At 37.5% G+C, this 21,873-nt stretch overlaps 1 protein-coding gene across 1 annotated transcript in view; it reads right to left on the bottom strand.

The window, feature by feature from the left end:
• LOC131151636 (uncharacterized) overlaps positions 1-21,873 on the bottom strand; it is a 130,520-nt gene that overhangs the window by 22,749 nt on the left and 85,898 nt on the right. Inside the window, exons 14-16 of the mRNA XM_058102910.1 lie at positions 19,932-20,003; positions 19,733-19,840; positions 11,359-11,435 (exon numbers count right to left, since the gene is read on the bottom strand). Of these exons, the coding sequence (XP_057958893.1) occupies positions 11,359-11,435; positions 19,733-19,840; positions 19,932-20,003 (257 nt within the window). The remainder of the gene's footprint in view (positions 1-11,358; positions 11,436-19,732; positions 19,841-19,931; positions 20,004-21,873) is intronic.

Below are 21,873 nucleotides of genomic sequence, written 5' to 3'. Positions count from 1 at the left end.
AGTTGACAAGTCTTGAACCCTTTGCCTATGAAGTTCTGTTCTTGCCCACGGCTTCATCCCCTCTAGAAAATAGAACAACTTGTCCTTCTCCAACATATCCCGAATATCCAATATCAAAGCAAAAAATTGTTTCACATATTCCCTGATTGACCCTGTATGCTTGAGATCTCTTAGTTTTCTCCTTGCATTATACTCAACATTCTCAGAAAGAATTGGGCCTTAAGCTCTCTCTTCAAATCTGCCCAACTATCGATTACACAGCTTCCATTTTCAATCTCTTGTTACTTGGTACGCCACCACAGTTTGGCATCACCAACCAAGTACATGGTCGCAGTATCCACCTTTGCCTGTTTTGAGGTCATCCTCACAGCGTGAAAGTACTGCTCCACATCAAACAAGAAGTTCTCTAACTTCTTGGCATCTCGGGCAGCCCCATTAGTCCTGGATTCTAGTACCTTGGTCTTGCTAACTCTTGGAGTGTTGGAGTTCCTCATAGCAAGAACCATCAGATTCACATTTGCATCCAGATCAGCCATCCGCGACTGTAAAGTTTCAACTGTATGGTGAAAGTCCTATGACATCTCACCTAGCAAACTTGTTTGATGCTTTTATGATCCCATCACTTCATCAACGGGTTCTCTCATCTGGATCACCTCCGCGGCCACAGTGTTGGTTGTTGCCTCAACCCGTGCATCCAGCATGCTGATCCTCTCAGCATTGTTTGGTGCCATGGTCACTTACTAAAGCTTTCCAAATCCCACAATGAAGGTAACTGAATTCTCGTAGCAAATCAACCTTGGCTCTAATACCAAGTGTCACGGTCCGACTATTTTCACACAATTGTGAAAGGGATATGTGGCGATAGTTAAAGCACTTTTGTTTAACTAGCCAACCTATCGTTCACCAACATTCATCCACGAAACACTTTCATTAGCATTCAATCAAATGGCAGCAGAAACAATAAACATTCATGAAAGCAGTGGCAAGCAAGCAGTAAACATTGAATCTACGCAATTCATTAAAAACACCTCCATTGACATCGTGTGTTTAGTGAGGGAGGCAAGTAGGCTAAACACGTTGACAATAGCTAATGAGTTTTACAATGACTGATGAACACTCACCCTCCCCTAAAGAGGTTTTTATGTAATTATGATCCTGGCACTAGGAAACATCAAAGTGACCAAGGAGTCATACTACCTTATTTGGCATACAAAGACACTACTAGCAGAAAATAACCCTACACTAGTATTTACATGATGGAAACTCATCCCAAACACACGAGACAAGTGGTCACAGGCAAGCATAATGCCCTGAACAAGCTTAGCTCGTGACACCCAAGAAGTGATTGAAATACTCAGTACCATTGTCAATACGAAGGATTTGGAATTTTCTATGAAATTGGGTTTGTATCATAAAGTGAAAATTCATGAAGATTGATCGAACCTCAATTTTATTAGTCAATGAATATACCCAACACAGATGAGTGTAATCATCAATAAAAGTAATAAACCATTTTCTATAGGTCCCATTAGGAGTACGAGAAGGTCCCCATAAATCACTGTGAATCAGACTAAATGGCATGGATGGTTTATACTGAGATCTAGGAAAAGTAGTACAATGGTGTTTGGCAAGTTCACACACTTCACACTAAAAATCCAAGGCATATTTATTCAAACATATTGAAGGAAATAAGTGCTGCAAATATTGAAAACTAGGATGTCCCATCCTTTTGTGCCATAACAAAAGTTCACTTTCCCTAGGACTAGATACAAAATTACAAACAGTAGGAGGACATGGTCCATTCACAGTAGGAGGACATGGTCCATTCACATTAGCTTTGTTGAAGTAGTAGAGCCGGTCACATTCCTTAGCACTGCCAATTGTCTTCCCCGATGATAAGTCCTGAAAGACATAATGAGAGGGTAGGAATTTAGCTGAGCAATTAGATTGTTTGGTTAACTGACTAATAGACAGCAAATTGCACGATAAATTAGGAACATGGAGGACAGATTCAAGAGTAATAGATTCAGAAATACGAATACTCCCTTTTCCAGCGACAGGAGATGGAGTCCCATCTGCAATTTTGACTTTTAAATTACCGGCACAAGGTGAGTATGTTGAAAATAAATGATGAGCATCGGTCATATGGTCAGATGCAACAGAGTAGTAATCTAAGGGGTAAAATGAGTGGTACTAAAGGCTGTCAAAAAAGTACCTTTGTGGGCTAAATAGCCAAATGACATAGTATTAGCGGACTGACCCAAGGCTTGGAAATATAAAAATAGCTCATATATTTTCGCAATTTGGTAGGAAATAAATCCCCCACTAGAAGCTGTCGGGACATAGGCTTCTAGGGGTATTTTTTTTGCCTAGGTTTCGGTGGAGGACTGATGACCATGGGCTTTATTGGGCTGTCTAGGCTTCCAATCCGCAGGCTTGCCATGTAAGGTCCAGCACGTGCCTTTAGTATGGCCCCTTTTTTTGCAATGCTCACAATAGGGCCTTCTTGACTGTTATGGGTTGGATCCAGTATGAGGCCAACGGGTTATAAGAGCTAATGCCTCGGGCCCAAACTTGTTTTGCTCCTTCAACATCACATTCCTACTACTTTCCTCACACCGAACCTCAAAGAAGACTTCTTGGATGGGGGTAGCGGCCGGTAACCTAGAATCTTGCTCCTCACATTGTCAAGCTCTTGGTTCAGCCCTGCCAGAAACTCAAATGCTCTCTCATTCTCCATCTTCTTCTTGAAACGTACACTGTCACCCGAGCATTCCCATTCCTCTTCACAGTTGAGATTGAGTTCTTGCCAAAGTCCAAGCATGTCGGTGTAGTATTCTGTGACTTCCCGATCTCCTTGCTTCGTCTACCATAGCCGCGTCTTCAACTCGAAAATCTGAGAAGCATTTTCAGCATCGGAGCATGTCTCATGCACCGCATCCCGCACGTCCTTTTCCGTCGGGAGAAACAGGTACGTTTTGCCAATGGCTGGTTTCATAGAGATTATCAAGCATGACATTATCAAGGAGTTCTCGAACCACCATTTCTGGGATGCCACTGCATCAGTAGGAGGTGGTCACCGAGTCTCGCCGGTAAGAAATCCGAGCTTTCCTTTACCGTCAATAACAAGCTTGATTGACTGTGCCCATTCTCTGTAATTCTTACCATTGAATTTTTCAACAGTAAGATGGAAGTGGGGAAATCTCGAATACATCAACCGAGCCCATGGAGGAGGTTATCTATGACTCTCCTTCCTCGGTTGCCAACTGGCTGGACTCATGGCTGTCTCCTTTTTGGGCATCCATGGATTGCTTAGGGTTTTAGAGTAACCCGAGCTCTGATACCATGTAGAGAATGAGAATGAATCAATTGTATATTCAATTGTGTATTCTCTACATACTTGGGTCCCTGTTTAACATGTACATAGAGAATAAAATATGGAAAAACAAAAGAGGACACAACTTGCAGTTGAGATGTGTGTTTTAGCTTTGGTGGGGCGTCTCAATTTATAGCCTCTGCTTGCGGCAAGATCTCATGGTAGGTGGCTGTCATCCACCCTCCGTGACCATCGTTCACACTACTGGCCATCATTCCACAATAACTAATAAAATCAATGTTTATTATAACTATATTCACAATCAGACAAAAATAACTACCCAACAAGTATGACCATAAATATAAGTTTCTGTTTTTATGTGTATAAATAGTAATCTAGAACTAAACACAAAAAACAAAGAGACCTAGACTTTTGGACAATATTAATCTCTGTCATCCATTAAAACTTAATTAAAATAATCTCAAAATGAAAACGCACCCTTCCACCTCCCCCAACAGGCCGCACCAACCCAAAAAAATTCCTACATATTCATAGCCACATCAACACAAACAGAAATAATATGTAGAGTACCTTGCTTATGGTATTATTGAACTATACCTCATGTCATGATGCCATAATAGATACTCCCACAAATAAAATTTAAAGATTAGACAACTAAGTATTTTAGGATAATGTAGAGACACTAATTAAAACTAGAAAAATTATTGTGAATTATGAGTAACATAGGTTTGTTTATGGTGTAAGGCATCATCATTGAAAACAAATGTTTTCAAAGGCAAAGGCATAAGGCAAGGCATTTTAACCCTTAAGAAGCAAGGCATAATCCTTAAAGCATTAGGGCGTAAGCCTTCTAAGAATTTTATTTAGATAAAAAAATGTAAATAAATTACAAATATTTTTAAATAAATAAAAACTTTAAAAAATTATAAATATAATGTTAAAAAAAAATCAATTATAATTTGCAAACTACTTGTCAGCCATTCAAAAATTGTGAACCCAAATCCATTAAATAAATCATGACAAGAGATACCTATAATGTTACTTAAAATTAGTTTCAAGATTTAAGATACAACTCTCAATTATTTTGTGAAGATCAATTTCCAAGAGTTTTAGAATAAACTCCAATTGTGACATTTGAGTAAAAATTTTCTAGCAAATCTAACTTGAGAATCACGCACCCAATATGTGTAAGTCTCAATTAAAAATGTGCAAAAGGCGTGCCTTTTGTACAAATGTGTAAGCCTCAGAATGTAATGTAATAGCCTTTTTGAGATTTGGTATTTTAGATTGAGTTTTAATGCGTTTTAGGCAAGCCATGCCTAGAGGCGAGCCTCAATTGAACCTTTTAAAATATTGTTTGAAAAAAATATAAGAGAAGGAGGGGGGATCTACATATACAAGAAAAGGCACAGAAAGCCTCCTCTAGATGCTAATTCTATTTTTTGATAATCTTTTTGTTTAATCCATGTGGCCCAATCAAACATCGTATTTGACTGATACTAGAATTTTCCTTAAAAAAAAAGGATTTTGGCCAGTCATTTATACTTAATTTAATTTGGTAACATTTTTTTAAATAAAAAAGAAAATTTATTTTGATTTAGTAAAAATTTTTCAAAGAAAAAGAAATATATATTATGACTTTATAAAAAATAAAGTCAACAATCCATTTCAAAATATCGATAAACAAAACAAGAATACATTACACATACTATTTGCAAAGAAAAAATTTAGAAAAGAAAAATTAACGAAAGATACCCACAATCTGGGACAGTTTCAAGAACACAAATGTAAACCCTTGAAAAGACAATTTAAGCACAAAATTTGAATCAACATCCCCTAATAAAAACACCCATGTCGAGAAGAAATTCTCTGTTCATTGAAAATGAAACATATATGTAAATTATTGTTCCTGTAAATTTTTACCTACCTTTTGTTTTTTAGCATATATATTGAATGTGATCATGCCTAAAAACCAATTTTGGCACTGGTATTGCCTGATAGACTGGAAAAGGGACTAATCACTCCTATCTTCTCTTCCTACTAAAGTTCTTGGAGAAAGATATTTGGAAGTTTATGTGGCACTAACTTGATTTTTTTTTAACTTTTCACGCCCTAAACTGATGAGCAAACAAAGGTTGTTATAGGAGAAATACAAGGCATGTGTGACTTGGTATTGCCCTCTGTCAAGCTCCCTATGAACAATTCAACAAATGGGTTTGCAAGCAAGAGTCCATTTGAGAGTGCCCAAATTGATCTTGTTCCTTTAGCACTCAATGCATGCACATCTAAGTCGAGTCTTCAACACACAGGCATGTGTATTCTTCAATGACTTCTTGGGATAGTGTTCAATACAAACATAGACCATGACACTATGACCTACATTAAAATCTCTAGCTTTATGATGTTCATTGCAAGCTTATAATCTTAAGACCTGATGTACAACCATCACATAATGAAAAATGTGCATAGATTAGAATTAGTAACCATGGATTTTCTTTTAAAATGTGTATATTAGACAACAACGCCAGTGCTAAGCTTGTAAAAACTATCAAGGATAGCTTCACTATTTCCATGCATCTCTTTAAGAGCAAAGTGAAAAAGCAATATTAATTTAACCAGTAGAAATTTTCTTCTAACTATTTTTACCAATGAAAATTTCAATGTACCTTTAGTGTCAAATATATTGTGAATGGCCGAATGAATTGACCTTGAGTTTTGTATATTATATATAGACTTAACAAGAATGCTATACATGGAAAGTAAATAAGGTCTAGCATGATTCTAGCCCTACACAAGTAAACTGTAATCTGTCAAGCCCTATACATGTAAACTAAATATATGCTAACTGAATAAAATAATGAATTGAAATATAAGGAAATAAATGTGGGCTGAAGTAAGGAAAGAAATCTTTTGCTTTGCTGTTTGTTGTTCTGTTGACAGCTCCCCTCAAATTGATGCGGGTTGATCAACAAGCATCAATTTGCTACTTAGGAAGCAATGTTGATGAGGAGTGAGAGCCTTGGTGAACATATCCGCAATTTGTAATTCAGTGGAAATGTGCGGAAGAGTGATAACATAAGCTTCAAATGCTTCACAAATAGAGTGACAATCGACTTCAATATGCTTCGTGCGCTCATGATAGATAGGATTGGCCGTGATCTGGATAGCACTCGTATTATCGGCATGTAGAGGTGTACAATCAGTCTCAGAAAAATCTAGCTCAACAAGCAAGCCACAAAGCCAAATAATTTCAGAACAAGCAAGAGACATCACTCGGTATTTAGATTCCGTCAATGACTTAGAAACTCTGTCTTGCTGCTTACTCTTCCAAGAGATCAATGCATCACCTAAGAACACATGCCAACCAGTGATGGAGCAACTTGTATCTACACAACCAGCCCAATCTGCATCGGTACAAGCAGCAAGGCGAGTAGAATTGCCTACAGGGAAGAATAAACCACGAGCAAAAGTGCCTTGAACATAGCGTATGATCCTACGGACAGCAGCCAAATGAAGATGATGAGGAGTATGAAGAAACTGGCTGACTTGCCATACAACAAAAGAAATGTCTGGTCAGGTAATGGTGATATAGACAAGACTACCTACCAACTTCCGGTATAAACTGGGATCAGCAAGTAAATCGCTCTCCATTTTGCGAAGCTTGACATTTAATTCCATGGGAGTATCAACAGAAGTACCCTTCTGAAGGCCAGTTGTGGCCACCAAGTCACTAGCATACTTATGTTGATTGAGTGAAATACCTAAGGGACTACGATTCACCTCAAGACCAAGAAAATATGTGAGAGACCTAAGATCTTTCATATGAAAGGACTCTGAGAGATGAGTCTTGAGTTGAGCAAGTAAAGCAGAATCGGAACTAGTAATCACAATATCATCAACATAAACCAAAAGAACAACAATACCCTTGTCTGATTTCCGAAGAAACAATGAAGTGCCATACTTGCTCTACTTGAATGAAAATTTTAATAAAGTGGTGCAGAATTTATCAAACCAGACCCTCAAAGCTTGTTTGAGACCATAAAGAGAACGACGAAGCTTACACACATGTGAAGTCGGAGAGGGAAACAAGCTCGGGGGTGGCTTCATATAAATACACTCTTTAAGATCCCCGTGAAGAAAAGCATTCTTGACATCCATTTGATGTAGTGGCCACTCACTAGAAGCAACAATAGCCAAAATCGTACGAACAATAGTCATATTAGCCACAAGAGCAAAGGTCTCTTCATAATTGACACCATATTCCTGATTATTCCCAAATGCAACAAGGCGAGCTTTGTAACGATCCAGACTTCCATCAGATCGGACCTGGACTAAGTAAACCCATTTACAACCCAGAGGAACAATGGTGGGAGGACAAGGCTCAATGTCCCAAGTGTGATTGGCCTCTAGAGCGGCAATTACTTCCTGTATAGCTTGTCGCCAACAATCATGCTTGGCAGCGTGCGAGTAAGAAGTGGGAATATCTAAATTGGACAATGCAGCAGTAAGAAATGAAATAGAGTTACCAAAACTTGAAGAGGGAAACCCATACCTGTCTAGGGGTACAGACATTCGAGAATAGCGACGTAACAAAGGCTCTAGAGGTGCTGCAACTGACTGAATCTGGAGCATGGTAGGATCAGATATCATATGAGCTACCAGAAAATACTGTGGGCGGGGGCTCCGCGTATACACAATACCTAGTTAAAAACGAGAACTGACTAAATGAGGATTCGAGAACTGCTCTTCAAAGGAGGGGAGAATCATAGTAGGAGAGGAGGGTACAAAGGACATATGAAAGAAATGTTGACTTTCAAAGAAAATAACTTTCCTACAAATGTGTGTACAATGTAATGTAGGATCATAGCAAACAATTCCCTTTTGACACACATTGTATCCCAAGAATGCACATCGAACAGATTGAGTAGATAATTTATGTCGCATATGAGGAGGTAAATGAACAAAACATACATAACCGAAGGTACGAAGGTTATCGTAACTAGTTTGCTTAGCAAATACACGAAAATAAGGAGACTCCATGAGTAGGACTAGAGAAGGTAAACGATTAATCAAGTAGCAATTTCCAGAGCCTCAACCCAGAATAAGGGTGGAACAGAGGATTCTAGCAAGAGAGTACGGACCACATCTAGGAGATGACGATTTTTCCGTTCGGTTACTCCATTCTGTTGGGGAGTAGTAGGACAGGAACGTTGATGAATAATGCCTTTAGAAGCCAAAAATGCCTGAAACTCAGTAGACACATATTCACCACCAAGGTCTGTGCGTAATGTCTTAATAGAAGCAAAAAATACATTGTCAACATATGCCAAAAACTCAGTGAAAGTACGAAAAATCTCAAATTTAGAGTGAAGAAAGTAGACCCAAGTAAATCTTCTATGATCATCAATGAAAGTCGCATAGTATTTAAATTTTTCATGTGAACTAACCGAGGAAGGTCCCCAAACATCACTATGGATAAGCTCAAAACACTAAGAAGCTCTACTAGCATGCAAAGGGAAAGGAAGAGTTTTCCTTTTACCAAGTTTGCAAGAGGCACACTGAATAGATAAAGAACAACGTTCTTTCTTACCAAGTAAACCAGAGTTCAATACATGAGATAAGATCTAAGTATTGGGATGGCCTAAACGACGATGCCATACGATACTAAGATCTGAAACATTATTACAAGCAAAAGACTTAATAGAAGAAACCAGAGAACGTGTTGGAATAGACAAAAGTAGTGGAAATAAGAGCCCCACTTTAGGTCCCTTCGCGATCAACTCCCCCGTTACCTGGTCCTGCACAACACAACCACTACCAAAAAAATTAAGAGCACAATTGTTATCAACTAATTGACCAATAGAAATAAGATTTGTGGAAAGCCGAGCAGCAAGAAACACATTAGTGAACTTAGAAGAGGCATCTCCGACAACAGCTATTGGCAAAGAACTATCATTGGCAATCTGAATAGCAGACTGACCATTGTAGAGCCGAACATGACACAAGGTAGTGGGATTATTCGTTATGTGATTCGAGGCACCTGAGTCCACATACCAAAGATTAGTAGAATTGTTACCTTGGAGCCCCATTGCTGATAATGCCGATATTAGCATCTATTGCACCATTTCGAGTGTGCAGTAATTCGCTGGAGGAGGTGCAAGAATAGAGAAGTCGCCTAAAGAAGAGCCAAGAGCCGCAATGTCACCGTGGGGGGTACACTAAAAGAAGTCTGGAATGCCTAGGCCTAACAATTCTGCGGGCGGATGCGACATTCTTTGATAATGTGACCCTTCTTATTGCAATAAGAGCAGAATTTCTTGGAACAATTAGCAACATTATGTCCAAATTCTTTGTAACAAAAACACTACAAAGAGCTAGAATGGGCAAGCGGTCCTCATCGTAGAGCAGCATAAGCCATAGGGATAGACCCGAAACTACCATAAGATTGTGCCAGAGTAACTTGAGTACTAAGCCGTTGTTCTTCACGAAATAACTAACCAAAACAAACATCTAGAGAAGGAACCGGAGAGCGATTTAGCAAAGACAAGCGAAATGATTCATACTCGCGGCGGAGTTTCATAAGAAACTGATCACGACGACCAGTCTCGTGAAGACGTTGAATAATAGAAAGAGAAGCCACGGGAATATCCGTAGTAACCAGATTAGAATATTCATTCCAAAGAGTCAAAAACCCCGAATAATAGTATTAGATGGAACGATTGTCATGTTGAAACATGGCAATCACATGCTCTAACTGAAAACGACGGGCACCATTATTTTGATGCTATACTGTTTTTAAATAAGTCCACATGGACTGAGTGGTGCGATAAGGATGCAAGTTGGGGACAATATGAGGCTCAACCGAGCCAAGAAGCCAAGACATAATTTGAGCATCAAGCACAGCCCATGAAGGACAAGCTGCGGACTCTTTGGATTTCTCAGGATTGGGTCCACAATCCATTTCATCAATATGACCCCAAAGATCTTTTCCCTTCAGGAAAAGTTCAAACTGAAGAAGCCCACGTAGAATAATTATTACCCATAAATTTGGCACACACAGGTGCGGAGTCCATGCTAAATAATGGAGAAAATCAAGACGCCCCAAACAAACAGACTCTGCCAAAAGAAACAGACCACCAGAAAATCTAGAAGCCCAAAATAAACAATGCAGGTACAAAGAAAAACCAAGAACAACCTCCCTGCACAATAAAATTAAATCTTGAACCAAAAAACTGCACTAAAAATTAAATCTTGAATAAAAAACCTGCTGTGCCAAGAAGATAAGTGTCAGAAACAGCAACAGAAAGCTGTTGCATGCTGCTTGCTGAGAGTCACAAACATCAACAGAAACTGGAGAAATAAGTGGCAAACCAGAAACCTGCTGTGCCTGCTTGCCGAAAGTCACAAGCCTACTTGTTGAGAGTTACAAACAGCAACAGAAACTGGAGAAATAAGTGGCAAACAAGAAACCTACTGTGCCTGCTTGCCGAAAGTCACAAACAGCAACAGAAAACTGTTGCCTGCTTGCCGAGAATCATAAGGGCATAAACTGGAGGAATAAATGGCAACCAAGAAACCTGCTGTGCCGACAGCCATGCAGCCACAGAAGTACTGAAAGAACAGAGAAAAAATTCCAGAAGAGAAACCCCAACAGCCACAAAACCGAGAAGATAAAAAATCGAAGGGGGAAAAAACCTAGTAGTTGGCTGGCTCTAATACCATGTCAAATATTTTGTGAATGGCCGAATGAATTGGCGTTGAGTTCTGTATATTATATATAGACTTTACAAGAATGCTATACATGGAAAGTTAATAAGTTCTAGCATGATTCTAGCCCTATACAAGTAAACTATAATCTGTCAAGCCCTATACATGTAAACTAAATATATGCTAACTGTACAAAATAATGAATTGAAATATAAGGAAATAAATGTGGGCTGAAGTAAGGAAAGAAATCTTTTTCTTTGCTGTTTGCTGTTCTGTTGACATTTAGCAGCATAGACATAACAAAATATAATTACCTTGGGCAAGTCCTACTTCCATTGAGAAGAGAAGAAAACAAAAAATCTCCAAATTTTTTCTCCAACATTTTCTCCACCTACAAACAGAAGTACATGACAACCAAGTATGAAAAATTAAAACTTGTATGAAAGTATAATCTATAATATATTTAGAAGTAAACCTGTTTCAAAGGTGTAAAGCATTGCCTTGACTAAAGTACCCTTCTTTAGTCAAAAATACCCTTATATGGGCCAACCTCAAGTACCACATTGTCCTTAGCAAAGATATCAAAAAATTTTGAGTTTGTAATACTTAAATATACCTACAACTTATTCCAAGTAAAATATTATATTTAACGAAGATATCCTTATTACTGTATACTACAACCTCTCATATAAAATAAATTTATATCCTGCATGATAGTATAGCTTCCTGGAATCAGAAACTATCAAACTAAAAAGTTTCCAATTTTAAAAATGAAGATTTGATAAAATGATGCAAGGGTATAAATTTTTTAAAAAAACAAGTACAAAGAAAGATTTTTCTATCAAATTTTTTTCCAATTCAAAAACATTAATTCAAGCTATTAAAATTGTAATGGAGACAAAGCACCCAGTCCATATGGTTTTACCTTGGCTTTCTTTGAGGCTAGCTAGAGCCCTCTCAAGCATGTCATTATAAATGTGTTCGCAGAGTTTCATATATTAGGACGATTTTTCAATTGCATCAATACTGCCTCTGTCACTCTTGTTCAAAACAAAAGTTGGGCTTATTAACATCAAGAATTTCTGCCCTATTAGCTTGGTGGGGAGCATTTATAAAATCATTGCCAAAGTCCTAACCAAGAGGATTAAAAAATAAATACCGGAAGGTTAGTATCAACATGCCTTTGTGGTAAGAAGATTGATTATGGATGCTTCTCTTACCGCTAATGATGTGGTGAGCGCCTATTTGAATGAGGGAAAAGGGAGTAGTGTGAAAATTGAATATGGAGAAAGCATTTGATCATTTCAACTGGAATTTCCTTCTTTATCTTCTCAAGAAAAAGGCTTTGTGAAGCTTTGGTTTAGTAGAATTGCACAATCCATCAAAACTCCAAGCTTCTCAATGCTTATAAATATCTGTCCTTCTAATTTCTTTTGCACCTTGAGAGGCTTGAGACAAAGGGATCCCTTGTCCCCATTTTCGTTTATTTTGGTGATGGAAATGCCAAGCCTCATGATACAGAAAGTTGTAGAAGGAAGGATCTTTAGGTGTCTCAAGGTGGGCAAAAATGGAAGGCTTACAAAAGTTTCTCATCTTCTTCTCCTAGATGATACAATCATCTTTTGAGAAGACGATCCCCTTCATATCCTCAACTTCTGATGCATTTTGTTAGGGTTTGAGGCTGTCTCAGGCTAGAAAAGAAATTTCTTATCACCCTTATAAGGGAGTACTTGAAAAATATTCTAGTCTATTTCACATCCCTCCATCCCTTAACGGCCTCATGTCCGAGGAGATTTGAGGGAATACAGAGAAGATTTCTTTGGGGAAGCTTAGGGGAGGAGTTTAAATATAACCTAGTCAAATGGGGATTGGTAAATAACCCATATGTTTGGGAACTTTGGGGATGAAATCCATCCTCACTTTTAATAAAGCCCTCGGGAAATTGTTGCGGAGTTTCATGAAGGGGAAAGACCACTTTTGGTGGGAAATCACAGCTTCTAAATATAGGCTTGAGCATAACGGTTGGATATAACACAACAGTAGGGAAAAATATTCCTCAGGAAAGGATTAAATATTTTTTCCAACATTTGAGATTTCAAGGGGGGAATGGGGCCAACATTTACTTCTGGCATGATGTATGGCATGACAACAATAATCTTAGAGCTGTCTTTTCTTCCATCTACAGTTTGTCTTGTGACAAAGATGTCCTCATCAGTCATCATCAACAAATCACTGATTAGGGGATTTATGGAATATTCCTTTTACTAGGACTATGGCAGATTGGGAACTTCATGCACTTCCTAACTTTTACAGCAATCTCTATAATTTTTGTACCAAAAAATCCCCAACAAACCAAAACGGGCTTTGGATAGAAATAGTGTTTTCATTTTTAAATCTTTCCACAAGGAGCTCTCTCTTATGAGAATAAATCACAACAACTCCCCTTAATTCATTATTTGGAGGACAGAAACCCCTTCAAAGGTTTCCTTTTTTTTTTTTTTTTGAGATGGAAATATTGTAACCCTAGATAGAAAAGGGGCTTCTTCTCCATTGCCCCTGAATAAGAAATTTGTGGAAGATGGCTTTGTCCTCGACTGGCTATCAGTGGGTTACAGCTGATGATGGTTGTCTTAGTCATTTAGCATTGTTAGTGTGAGTGTTATGTAAACAAGTGAGAGTTAGTAAGGGCATTATGATCATTAGTATGTGCTTTGACATATATTATAAATAAAGGGAGAGCCTTATCATTGTGATTAGGTCTTGCATTTTACCCAATTATTTGACATGCTATTACAGCAAGCTGAGACCTAAACCCTAATTGTCACAGCCACCATCAAAATCGAAACCCAAAACCCTAAATCCGCTGCATGTCTACCGTCGCAGAAGGATTTCCAGCAACACTATAACACTAAAAAAATAGCCAGCAGCTGCCAGAAGCCAGGCACTTACCGGAAAATTCTTGAGTGACACTGCCAGTTCAGGAACACAGAATCCACAATAGATTTTGCGCCAGGGGGGAGGGGGAGAACACCATATTCATCCACATGCGGCTGATCTGCCCCCCCACTGAAATCTCATCTCCAGCAGCTTCCCATGCACCCATATGCGCGGTCTAAAGCTGCTAGGGCTGACCTCACACGCCAGCACGTGAAGCCAATTTCAGGCATGTTTCTGGCCTGAATTCTTCCAGCAGGGCTCAAATCCCTCAGTAAACATATTATTGAAGTTTGTCACAATGCATTTTATCCAAAGATCTCACTTTTTTTAGTTGCTCATTTATGACATCTGAGAAATGGTTGCTTGATGTTTCTCAAAGCTGTTTGTCAATGAGCATGAAAGTGGTATTTTCTGTGTTTTTTATCTGTACATTGTGGGCCTGTGGTTTGCATTAGTCGTTGAAGGTTGTGTATGTTGGCATTGGGATCGAGTTGGTGAATTCAAAAATATGTTGCCTGCTGTGTATTTTTTATGTGCTACTCTATCAAGGTTGTATTTGTGTCGGGATGGAGTTCGAAATCCCAAAAGTGTCTCCCTTGTCAGTCACTTGTTTGAATGAACAGTGTACCATAGCTATTTCAGAGGAAGAGTATTTTAAGCTCCTGCAGTATCAGGTATCCCAACAAGCATCTCATCACATTGCCTCTTTTGCTCAGAAAAGTTGCTGATGGGTCCACAACTGCTGCTAAGAGAACAGGACAGTGAAACCTACTCCCTCCATCTCTCTTTCTTTTGTTCTCTACATTCCTAAATCCGCTTTAACCTCATGTCAGTAAAATTACAAAATCACTAAACTGCTCTGTAACGTTGTTTCTTGATTCTGTTCTTATTCAGGATCTGAAAATAAGGAAGACGATTGGCACAGGACATGAGGCTAGTGAACTTTACTACTAGAAGTCACTCTCTTTCTCCTATTGCCTGTACTGCTGCTGCCAAACTACATCAAATCCATTGTTGCCTTGGCCATCCATTCTTGGACAAGTTAAAACAGCTAGATCCTACTTTAAGTTCCGTGTCTAACCTCGACTGTGAATCTTGTCGATTAGGAAAGCATCATCATGTTCCCTTTGCCTCCCAAGTCAATAAAAGAGTCGTTAGCATTTTTATGTTAGCCCATTCTGATGTTTGGGGTCCTAGTTGTGTCATGTTGAAGTTTGGGTTTCGATACTTTGTCGCTTTTGTTGATGACTACTCCAAAATAACTTCGTTTTATTTAATGAAAGATCGTTCTGAGTTGTTTAGTGTCTTTTGTGTCTTCTATTCTCATAAAATGACTCAGTTTGATATGCAAATCCAAATACTTCGTCGTAATAATGCTAAAGATTACTTAAGTACTCAATTCATTACCTATATGACAAACTTTGGCATGATCCATCAATCATCTTGTGCCCACACTCCACAACAAAATGAAGTTGCAGAGCAGAAAAATAGGCATATTCTTGAAGTCACTCGAAGCCTTTTGTATCAAATGAATGTCCCCAAAATTTTTTGGTGCTTGCTCTCTCATCAATAAAATGTCATCTTCTGTACTTGGTGGTAAAATCCCATATCAACTATCTTCCCTAAGGCTCCTTTGTTCCCCCTTCCTCCTCATATATTTGGTTGTGTCCTTTCATCAATTAAATCCAAGAAGGGATAAATTGGATCCTTATGCTATCACATTTATTTTTCTAGGTTATTCCTATATTCAAAAAGGATATCGATGTTATAGCCCCACTTTACATCAATTCTTTGTCTCTGCTGATATCACTTTTTTGAGTCTATACCATACTAATCTAATTCCTTGAGTTCTGTTGACCTTGATGAGTCTCTTCCTCTACCTAACCTTCCCAAACCTAACTTATTTCCTTCATCCAATCTTCCTGCATCTTTATCCAATTTGAGTCCTTCTCGTCGCTTGGATCATCCCAATATTCAAGTGTACACGCGATGAATCAAGGGAGGAGAGCCTCCTCCAACTTCCACTTCTACTCCTCCAGTTCCCTCGACAGATGATCCTCTTCCCCAAGTGGTTGATCCTCTTATTGCTATTCGAAAAGGCAAACACACGTGTACCCAACATCCAATCTCTAATTTTGTTTGCTATAATTTCTTGTCACCCTCATACTACTGTTTTGTTAGTAACATGTCGTCTATTGCTCTTCCCAAGTCTATTTCTGAAGTTCTATCCTTTTCTAAGCGAAGGAATGCAATGATAGAAGAAATGCATGCCCTATAGGTTAATGATACTTGGGACTTGGTATGTCTTCCTCTTCATAAGTATGTGGTTAGTTGTTGTTGGGTGTACATTGTGAAAAAAATCCAAATGGTTCTCTAGCTCGATTAAAGGTTTACCTTGTTACGAAGGGATATACTCAAGTGTATGGCTTAGACTATTCAAACACATTATCCCTTGTAGCCGAACTTGCCTCAATACATTTGTTCATCTCCTTAGCCACCACCTATCACTTGCATTTACACTAGTTACACATGAAGAATGCTTTTCCTACATGGTGATTTTAGGAGGAGGTTTATATAGAGCAACCACTTGAGTTTGTTGCTCAGGGGGAGTCGGGCTTAGTGGGTCGGCACAAGAAGTCACTATATGATTTAAAAAGACTCTAAGCGCATGGTTTCGTTACTTCAGTGAAGTAGTACTTGAGTTTGTTCTTCAATGGTGTGAGCAGATCATTCTATATTTTATCATCATACTCCATTCGAACAGATTCTACTTATCGTGTATGTGGATGATATTGTGATTTTTGGTGATGATGAAGGTGTTTAGAGCCTAAAGCGTTTCCTCAAACTAAGTTTCAAGCAAAGGATTTGGAACCATTGAAGTACTTATTGGGCATAGAAGTATAGAGATCGCATACCAAAACCATCTTGCATAGATAAGTATGTTCTTGATCTTTTAGATGAGACTAGACTGTCGGGATCCAAGCCCGTTGACACACCTATGGATCCTAACAATAAGCTAGTGCCAGACATGGGTGACTTGTTGCCGAACCTAATACGAAATCGGAGACTCATTGGAAATCTAATTATCTCACAGTCACTCGGCCAAATATATATTTCCCAACAAGTGTTGTGAGTCAGTTTCTCGATTCTCTGAGAAAAAGTCACTATGATGCAATAATGTTGCATCTTGAGATATCTCACAGGTGCACCTAGGAGAGGTCTCTTATATCAAGATCAACGTCACACTCATATTCAGGGATATACTCAAGGTCTTAAATTTCAATTTCAACTCAAATTTTGAAGCTCCAAAAGTACAGAAATTTCAACAAAAATTTCAATTTTGATGTCAATTTCGATTTAGATTTGAAAAAATAACGGAAATCAATAGTAAAGAATGGAATTCTTAATGAAACATTATAAATGGTTAACAAACATAATAATGTAAGTTTTAGGACTAATATATTATACGTTAAATACATCTATGTTGTGTATGAGGATGGAGAAGTTGTAATATTGTATGTGTAATAAAGATATTTGTAAGATAATGTGCATTAACATATTTAGCTAATACAAATGAAATTCATAAATTGTTTGAATGTTATTTATTATACAAATAATGATAGTTTAGACATGAATGGTTAAATAAAATATTGTTGTAAGTTTATTTTTTCATATAATTTCAAAGGCACTTGTAATCTTTTGTTTCGATAAAAATAAATAAAATAAATTAGGAGAGAAATTTCACTTCACCCCTAAATCTCTCATTTGAATTCTGAGGAAATTTCATTGCATAGTTAAAATTTCGACAAGTTATGCAAGATGGAAATTGAATGCCATTTTGATTTCGAGGGTGACGGAAACCAAAAATTTCGACGGAAATTTAAGACCATGGATATACTGATGCAGATTGGGCTAGTTACCTTCCAATAGAAGATCCACAATCGAGTGCTTTATCCTTGTTGATGGAACTTTGGTTTCTTGGAGGAATAAGAAGCAAACTGTTGTGGCCAAGTCACATGTTGAGTTAAGTATAGGGCCATGACTCACACTACATGTCAACTTGTTTGGCTGAAGAACACATTGGAAGAACTAGGTTTTCCACATTTTCAGTCTATGGAGCTTATGTGTGATAATCAAGCTGCCATTCATATTGCCTCCAACCCGATCTTCCATGAGCCACTTTGTTTGGGAGAAACTTGTGCAGAAGCTCATTACCACCACTAATGTGAAGTCTAATTTGCAGCTTGTTGATTTATTTACAAAAGCCTTAAGGGGTGCTCATGTTAAATTCATTTGCAACAAGCTAGGTATTTAGCATTGTTAATGTACAAGTGTTATGTCACTGTGATTAAGTTTTCCATTTTACCCAATTATTCAACAATTGCAAATTCTGTAGAGGGTAGATTTGGGCTTGGAAAGGCATTAGAGCCACCAAGGAGAAGCAAAAGGCTTTGAATTTCATCCCTCTCCAACTTTTGGTGTGCTTGGAAAGAAAGTAATAAAAAAACCTTCAAATATTCAGTTACTTCGCTTCAGATTTGCAAAGAACAGTGGATTGTTGTTGTTTCCACTAGGCATAGTGGGCAAATTGTGAATGATCGTCATGTTATTCTTGATGTTTGTGACACTCAAATTAGTTGACTTTTTGTACCACACAGTGGCTTCCCCTTGATGCTAAGCTAATAAAAGTTTCTCTTTTTACCCATCAAATATATACATACATATATATATATATTCAACAAAAAATAATATAATATTTTCAATATTACTAAATAAAAAATATTTTTAATTAATATTTATAACTAAAATTTCAATTATTTTCTAACTAAGTTACTTCGTATTTATGTTTATTAAAATTTTTAATTAAATTATTCATTAATTTTAGTTAATAAATGAATATTCAGAAAAGGGAAGAGAAGGAGACATGTGGAGAAGCCTCTACTTGTGCAATTTCTGACCACCACCGCAGGAATACTAGAGATGATGATCTCTACGGAAGAGGAGGAGGCAAAGGCTAGCTTTTGGCGCGAGAGAGAGAGAGAGAGAGAGAGAGAGAGAGAGAGAAATGACCTCTTTACCCATAAGTTCTTAAAATTTTTAAGTTTGTCATCGCTTATGAACAGTGACTACTTATAAGTAGCCAAAAACTAATCTCATGTTATTTTCAAAAAGTACTTATTTTTCTCTTTTTGGAAAAGTACTCCTTCTAATAAGTACTTATTTTGTGGAAGGCAAACGCTGCGTTTTGGACAAGTATTTATTTTAAGTATTTTTTACAACTACTTTTTTTAGTGGTTCCAAACTGAGGTTAATTTTAAATTATTTTCATATTTCAATGTTGAAATAAAACTGTTATGTTTAATGCATTCTTAGACTGACGAATTATATAAACTTAATGTTTCTAACACTGACTACTTTTTAATTAAATAAAAATATGATTTTTCCTTCATGAAAATGGGAGATAATTTTACGAGCCATTGAAATTTTATTCCTAATATATTTAAAAATATATTTTTTTCAATTAATTAAAAATTAATGTATACATGAACTAGAATTAAATTCCAATAGTCAAATGAAAGGAGCATGAAATTAAGAGAAATAACAAGGTATGCACAAAACGGGGTAAAAAAGAAAAAATTCATCTAAAAGAAATGTGTGTGTGTGTGTGTGTGTGAAAGTTACTAGTAATGAAAAGAAGTCATGTTACAGAACAGTCATCGTCTTACTCCAGGAAAAAGAATTACAACATACCTGATGAATATGAACACTACTAGCATGCTCACAATAAAAGCTAAAGCGTGTCCAATAATCCTTGAGTAGACCTTTCCATTCAGTCAAACCAGCAGAAACATTATCAAGCTTGAGGAACAGATAAGGAAAAAGTCAGTGAGAGATAGCAAGGCCAGTGATATGTCGCAGCACACTAGGTATTAGGCCATAGTGAAATTACCTCAGTCTCCATATCAGCAGTGAAACTATAGTTTGTGACCTCAGAAAAATGGTGAGAGAGAAATGCTGAAACCTAAATATCAACCAACCCCCCCCCCCCAAAACAACCCCAAAACCCAACCAAAAAAAAAAATTGTTAGAGGTCACAACAAACCTGCCAAGATAACATGCATCAATAGCAATATGTAAATAAAGTGACATTGATTTCGGATGGCAAGCTGTCTAGAACTTATTCAAGCAGCAGGGTATGGTTTTAGAAGTTGTAGCATTTTAGATTTTTAACTGGTAAAAAATAAGATTCAGTAGTTATAGCTCAGATTGGGCTCAAAAAGGTTAAACTTTGATTGCAAAAAAGTGCTAGAAGTTGAATATTATGTTGCTTTGATTGCAAACAAGTGCTAGGAACATTATGTCGCTGGAATTGCAGGGCAGCAAGTACTTTTAGGATCTGAACTATTACAATGAAGTCTTATGCAGAAGTTAATAAAACAAGTTGGGGTCAAAAGTGAGATGATTGATTAAACAATTTGAGAACAAGGGTTCTCAAGGATTTAGAACAAATTAAAATAGTTCTAGGAATTTAACAACATACAAGCAACAAGGGGAAGTAAAAGAAAAAGAAAAAGAAAAGTATTCCAGCCGCTGCACAAAGAATTATCTAAACATCACAGGTGAACATGCGGTTGCATCACAGCCATCCTATATATGAAAAGGGAGAGTGCCACTGCACATAGAATTGTCTAAACATCACAGGAGGACATGGAGTTGCATCCAATCCTCAATATGAAAAAGAGAGTTTCTACCACAATTTTCATACAATTTTTTGGACAATTGATTAGCTAATTTAGGTGACTTCTTTTTTTCAAGGTAGAACGGATGAGCTAACGAGCCTGATCATACAAGATCTAGATGGCCCTTGAAGTTGAAGGTATGGTCACGTTAAATGCATATGATCTGATTTCTGTTTATATTTTTACAACAGTAGTTTTTTTTTTTTTCATTTTAAATTTGTGTTCCATGCTGTTTTTTATGAACATACTTAGACAAATATAAACATCTTGCGGCATTAATGGCGCTTTATATGAAATTTGATTGATTACTGAATTTAATTACTCAAAAATTTCCCACAGTAAGCATGGGAATATTGCCCTTTGACTATGCTCCCCACAAGGTTTTGGTCGTTAGTCCATGTGCTGCTTAGTAGCATGGTTTTAAAAAAGCAGCTACAACCATTTGATAAGTTACATAAGAGACTTTTGGGGTCCTGACTCCATCACACACTGCTATAGCAATGGGAATAAAAAATGCAGCATGATACCAGTGCGCTCACTCTTCCTCACTTGCATAACAGTGAGCACATTAGAAAAACACCGCATCATCATATAAAATTAAAATAAACTCATTAGCAAACTGTAAATGAGACACAACATCCTCATATCCCACTCTAACACACATATCTAGACCATGACTAATCATCCTACTCAAAATGCCCACCACCATCGTGACAAAGAGACAAGGGATCACCTTTGCAAACACCTCTCAACACTTTAAACCAAGAGCTTAGGCTCACGATTGAGCACAACTGCAAAAATGGCCAAGGATGGACAGCCCCTTATCCAGTCTCACTAGCAACACCCTAAACCCTTCATTTCCAACACCATATCAAGAAACTGCCAGCTAACCCAATCATAGGCCTTGCAAAAATCCAGTTTAAGAAGAAATACTTTTCTATAAGTTCTATCAACATCATCCACAACCTCATGCACTAAAGAAAGAATTAAAAAATTTGAAGCCCCAATAAAACCACTATGAGAATACGCAATAGTTTCATCTAAGACTCCACTTAATATGGTATCCAACACTTTATCTTAGGTTCTTATGAGCACTGGTCACCAAACTAATGGGTCTGAAATCTCTCACCTTGATAGATAAAAGTAATAAAC

Source organism: Malania oleifera, chromosome 3, assembly GCF_029873635.1.
Source record: "Malania oleifera isolate guangnan ecotype guangnan chromosome 3, ASM2987363v1, whole genome shotgun sequence".
NCBI lineage: Eukaryota > Viridiplantae > Streptophyta > Magnoliopsida > Santalales > Ximeniaceae > Malania > Malania oleifera.
This window is presented reverse-complemented; position numbering and strand designations above follow the sequence as displayed.